The 6,000-nt window shown below is 39.6% G+C and overlaps 1 protein-coding gene across 3 annotated transcripts in view; it reads right to left on the bottom strand.

The window, feature by feature from the left end:
- Positions 1–3,859: 3,859 nt before the first annotated feature.
- Positions 3,860–6,000, bottom strand: part of CTXN3 (cortexin 3) — a 138,185-nt gene continuing 136,044 nt past the window's right edge. For all 3 annotated transcript variants that reach the window (XM_077280811.1, XM_077280812.1, XM_077280810.1), the window contains one exon: positions 3,860–4,649. In XM_077280811.1, the coding sequence (XP_077136926.1) occupies positions 4,309–4,602 (294 nt within the window). In that variant the 5' untranslated portion in view covers positions 4,603–4,649 and the 3' untranslated portion in view covers positions 3,860–4,308. The remainder of the gene's footprint in view (positions 4,650–6,000) is intronic.

The raw sequence follows: 6,000 nt of genomic DNA, 5'->3' as shown, positions 1-6,000 counted from the left end.
TTATGATTCTCCAGGTCAGTACGAGTTTATAGACACCTAATATGTCTAGGTTCTCTTTTATCTAAGTGGTGAAAAAAAATTCCAAACTTTGCTTAAAAAAAAATTTGCGCCATTTCCTATACCCGTAGCATCTCCATTTTTCGTGATCTGGGGTCAGTTGAGGGCTTATTTGTTGCGTGCCGAGCTGGCGTTTTTAATGATATCAATTCAGTGCAGATACGTTCTTTTGATCGCCCGTTATTGCATTTTAATGCAATGTCACGGTGATCAAAAAAACGTAATTTTGGCGTTTCTATTTTTTTTATCGCTACGCTGTTTAGCGATCAGGTTAATGCTTTTTTTAGTTGATAGAACGGGCGATTCTGAATGCGGCGATACCAAATATGTGTAGGTTTGATTTTTTTTTTATTGATTTATTTTGAATGGGACGAAAGGGGGGTGATTTAAACTTTTATATTTTTTTTATTTTTTTCACATTTTTTTTAACTTTTTTTTTAAATCTTTTGCCATGATTCAATAGCTGCTATGCAGCAGAATTGCAGGTGTGCTATGAGCGCCGACCACAGGGTGGCGCCCACAGCTATCCGGGATCAGTAACCATAGAGGTCTCAAGGACCTCTATGGTTACTCTGCAGAAGCATCGCTGACCCCCGATCATGTGACGGGAGTCGGCGATGCGCTCATTTCCGGCCGCCCGGCCGGAAGCGTCGGTTAAATGCAGCTGTCAGTGTTTGACAGCGGCATTTAACTAGTTAATAGCGGCAGGTGAATTGCGATTTCATCCACCGCTATTGCGGGCACCTGTCAGCTGTTCAAAACAGCTGACATGTCCCGGCTTTGATGTGGGCTCACCGCCGGAGCCCTGCATCAAAGCGGGGGATCTGACCTCGGACGTACTATCCCGTCTGAGGTCAGAAAGGGGTTAAGTGAGCTGTCTGGCTCAGATAATTGCCAGTCAAAAGCTTGTTCTAAGATTGTGCTCTCTGGTATGTTCGCCTGTACAGTACCTTGTGCTATAAGTTCTGATCTTCTTCTGCTGCTGACCTTTGGACGATGTTCAGACTACCCATTCGTTATTGCCCCTTTGCATCTGATAGTCCACTGCTGACCTTTGGACCGTGTTTAGAATACCCGTTTGTTATTGCCCCTTTGCTTATCCACTATTTCTCTGGTATTCTGACCCTGGCATGTGACCTGACTTATGACTTCGTATTTTCCCTTGGATTACTACGTGATCTTTTGGTATTGACCTCAGAACGTCTGACTGTGCTGATTCACGGCCTAGCCGTGGGTTGTGACTAGCATCATATTCACAGCCTAGCCATAGGTTGTGATTAGCATCACATATACACATATTTGGTGTCACCGCTTTCAATATAAAAAAGAATTAAGTTGATCGCTAAACGGTGTAATGAGAAAAAAATTCAAAACATCAGAATTAGTTTTTTTTGGTCGCCGCTACATTGCAATAAAATGCAATAACGGGTGATCAAAAGATTGTATCTACAACAAAATGGCATCACTAAAAATGCTAGATTGGTGCGCAAAAAATAAGCTCTCAACCAGCCCAAGATCAAGAAAAATGGAGACGCTACAGGTCTTGGCAAATGGCGCCTTTTCTTTTTTTTTCACCAAAGTTTGGATTGTTCTTCACCACTTAAACAAATAAGAACCTAGACATCCTAGACATGTTTGGTGTCTATGAGCTCGTAATGACCTGGAGAATCATAATGGCAGGTCAGTTTTAGCATTTAGTGAACATAGTAAAAAAAAATGTGAAATTGCACTGTTTTTGCAATTTAACCGTACTTGGAATTTTTTTCTTGTTTTTTTGTACATGATATGTTAAAACCAATGGTGTTGTTCAAAAGTACGTGTCCCACAAAAAATCCTCCCATGGACATTTTGATGGAAAAATAAAAATGTTTTGGCTCTGGGAAGAAGGGGAGCAAAAAAGGAAAATGCAAAAACAAAACTACCTCCTGTTATGAAAGGTTTAAGGTCTGAAACTTTGTTCAAAGTTATCTGAGCACACATCTCCAAAGGTGCCCAAAGTTTTTCATCTTCCATTTTCCTTTTTGTAATTTCTAAAATGTAAAAAAAAGGATTTTTTTTTGCCTAAAATACAAAGGAAATGTGTCATCTTTAACTTTAGGTCTTTCATAGATCATTTCATCTTCAACTTGCTTAACTGTTCACAAAAACAGTAATTTCGTCCAGGGGTGCCAAAACTTTTAGGGTATATGCACACGTTGTGGATTTGGCTGCAGTTTTCCATGTGTTGTACAGTACCATGTAAACCTATGGAAAACCATATCCGTAGTGCACATGCAGCAGAGAATTCCGCGCAGAAACGCAGCGGTTTATTTTCCACAGCATGTCAATTCTTTGTGCGGATTCCACAGCGTTTTACACCTGCTCCATAATTGGAATCCGCAGGTGTAAAAACACAGGTGAAAAGCGCACAAAAACCGTGGTAAATCCGCAGGTAAATCGCAGGACGTTTTACCTGTGGATTTTTCAGAATATGCTAGGAAAAATCCACAATGTGTGCACATACCTTTAGAGGCCAATGAGCTGCAATAATGAATACTGCAATATAAGCTCAAGCCCCAATGGGGACTACAAAGTAAACTAAAATAATAAATAAAGTAAGGAAGGAAATATGAAAAATAAACATTTTTACTACCGATGCATCTGTAAAAGTCTGATCTCTTAAAATCAAACATTTTTTATCCCATAAAATAAATGAGGTCAGGAAAAAAACAAAACGACAAAATTTCTGTAACTAGGTTGCCACGTCTTACGCCAAAATACTATAAAACGTGATTAAAACATAGCATGTACCCAAAAACTCATAAACTACAGCTCAGTACATAAAATAACAAGCCCTTATACAGTGCTATCTACAGAAAAATAATAGGTATTAAAATAAAAAACAAATTGTCGTATATACTCGAGTATAAGCTGAGATTTTCAGCCCATTTTTTTAGGCTGAAAGTGCCCCTCTCGGCTTATACTCCAGTCATTGTCCCAAGGGGTCGTGAGGGAGGGGGAGCGGCCGCTGTCCCATCACATCATACTTACCCTCCCGGTACAGTCTGTGCATGTCCCTGCTTCTCAGGCACCGGCATATATTTGCTGGGTCAAAAATGCAGCATCTTACAGTTCCAGTAAAGTAGATTGGATTTATAGAAACCTCATGCCCACTGTGCTTCTTTTTAACTGACCCGGCGTGTGTCTTTCGAATCCTGAGCATGTCAATTTCTTTTGCAGATACACTGAGGTACGAAATTCTGCAAGTAAAAAATACATGTTTTAAGAGCATTTCCGCCCTTAAACGCATCAAGAACGCATGTTATCCACCCCGAAGTATGTCAATAAATGTTTGTCAAAGCCAAAACCAGGAAGTAGCAAAAACAAAACAGTTAAATTTAAAGTAGGACGCACAAGAGACAAAACTGCAATGTCAAAAAATGCAATTAAAAAACGCAAAAAATCTTATTTAAATGACAGGTGCAGAAATGGTGCAGAAAATCTGCAACGTCAAAAACTCACCAAAAGCTCATCATGGGAGCGTAGGCTAGATCTCTTTTTTTAGCTCCTCTCAGCTGATTTTTTACCAAAGACCACGTTAAAGCTGAAATTGCAGGAAAACAAAGACTAAAACTGGCACTTTTGAGGAATCAACGGCTGATGTGGCCATACCCCATCTCTAATCCTGCCATCTCTGCCCATTTTTATGGAGCTGTTTCAAACTGATGGTAGACACCAAAAGGACATGGACTATTGCTTATCTTGACATATTCTGACAACCCCTCCCCCCCTTCCCCCGTCTACAAATTAGAGCACAGAGACAGGAGGCTGCACCTTTTTTTATTAATTCAGTAAAAATTAATAATATAGTTTACGTTCTGGCAGACCCATTTTATTTCCATTTTACCATGATTATGGAATCTCCAAATTGTGAGCTTGTTAGAATAATTGTGAAAAATGTTGAGACTCCCCTATAAGCCATAGTAAATCATGTTTACATCTAGGATTTCTACAATCTTATATACTGTACATTAGTGGGGCACCTACATTACTGGAATATATGGAAACAAAAATGGTTGATGTAGCATAATTTTGATTAAAAAAAATCCCTGCAACAATAAAGATTATACAATATGTATATTAATACTACAAAATTAGCTCTCCTCTATGTCAAGGGCATTTGGATAATAGCTCTGTATTGTTTATAATATTAATATATATTTATATTCTGCAAATTGTATTTAATATGGTCCTTTTTCATTTGTTTGATCACTATGCAAGAGCATAGTCAAATTGTCCTTTTTCAAGTCCATCAACTCCATCTGCCCAGGTAGACGTTGGCATACTTCTGTAAGGATCAAGAAGGATCCTAAAACACCTGACAATGAGCACCCCTAGAATAATGAATAAAAGAATCACAAAAGCAAATGTCGTCTTCTGCTCCAGGGTCATGGATGAGCCATAGGATACATTCAGTGTGGGCAACATTGTAGAAGGCAATGTCTCTGCATCCATTGTCCAGGAAAATGGAAATAGGCAATTCCACAAAGTCTTTTTCTTCTTCATTACTTCCCCAAATTCATGATGGAAATATTTTGACTTGAACTGGGAATCTAGAAAGAAAAGATTCAAATGGTAAGATTTGCAATGTACTGTCAGTAATGTAAAGTACTAGTTATTAATACTACAGATTTGCTTTTTATACAATATGTAGAATAAAAAGTGATGTTGTCCACACACAACATTATCTGACTTTATTCACTGCAAAGCTAATTGTGATAATAACCGCTATTGTTGTTATTTATATGTGATCTTGGTACATTGTTATACCATTTTACAGTTGGCCTGTCACTTGTGAAGATACAGAGAATGAACCGTGTTGCCAACACCTCAGACATATCTCTCTGGACAGGGTAAGAGAATATGACCATCTACACTTCTTTCCACGGCTGCCACTAGGAATTTCAGGGCCCCATACTGGCAAAATTTTCGGGGCCCCCTTGAGACTCCGCCCAGGTTCCACTCCAGCCCCGCCTCCACCCCTTGAACTGTCCACAGTCAAAAGATTTTTAAAGCCACCACCACAACAGGGTCAGGCCCTACCCTACTCTAACCTATTAAACATTTGTTAAAGTATCCAATACAATGTAGGTATATTTTTATTTATTTTTCAATTTTTAAAATGACCAATACCACATACAGGGGACAAATACCACCGCACCATGACCAGACCACATATTACCACCACATATTACCACCACATAGTGACCAAATAATAGCACATGTAAGGAACAAATACCGCCACACCATGGCCGGACAATTACCACCACATAGTGACTGAATACTACAATACTGATCAGTAATAAAAAAAAAACACAATACTAATATCACCATAAGTGCCAGTATTCACAGGAGATCTGTACTTAGTATGCAGTGTCTGTGTACAGGTAATACAGTGATCACCGGTGACATTATACACTGGTGCTCTGTATATAGTGTATAATGTAAAGGTAATTCAGTGATCACTGGTGACACTGTACACAGTACCATTGTATATAGTATTCAGTGTATAGCATCAGTGTACAGGTAACACACTGACTCACCAGTGACGTCTCTAGGTGAAGTCCTTCATCTTTGCTTTTAATCTTCATCCAGCACAGACCGCCATCACTTCATCCAGCCAGGGCTCATCTCTGCAGGAAATAACAGTTATCTAGACCTCCGCTTGCAGAACACATTACTTATTTTTTTCCCAAATTCTAAACTACAACAGATGAAGAAAAAAGCGACAGTGTTGGTCTCCACAGTAACAGGACCGCCCCACCCCCATTTAACCCCTTAATCCCATTAGACGTACTATCCCATCAAGGTGACCTGGGACTTAATTCCCAGTGACGGGATAGTATGTCCAGCGCGATCAGCTGCGCTCACGGGGGGAGCGCGGCCAATCGCGGCCGGGTGTCA

Source organism: Ranitomeya variabilis, chromosome 1 (genome assembly GCF_051348905.1).
Source record: "Ranitomeya variabilis isolate aRanVar5 chromosome 1, aRanVar5.hap1, whole genome shotgun sequence".
Lineage (NCBI taxonomy): Eukaryota > Metazoa > Chordata > Amphibia > Anura > Dendrobatidae > Ranitomeya > Ranitomeya variabilis.
The sequence above is the reverse complement of the archived record's forward strand: the minus strand, read 5'-3'. Positions and strand labels throughout refer to the sequence as shown.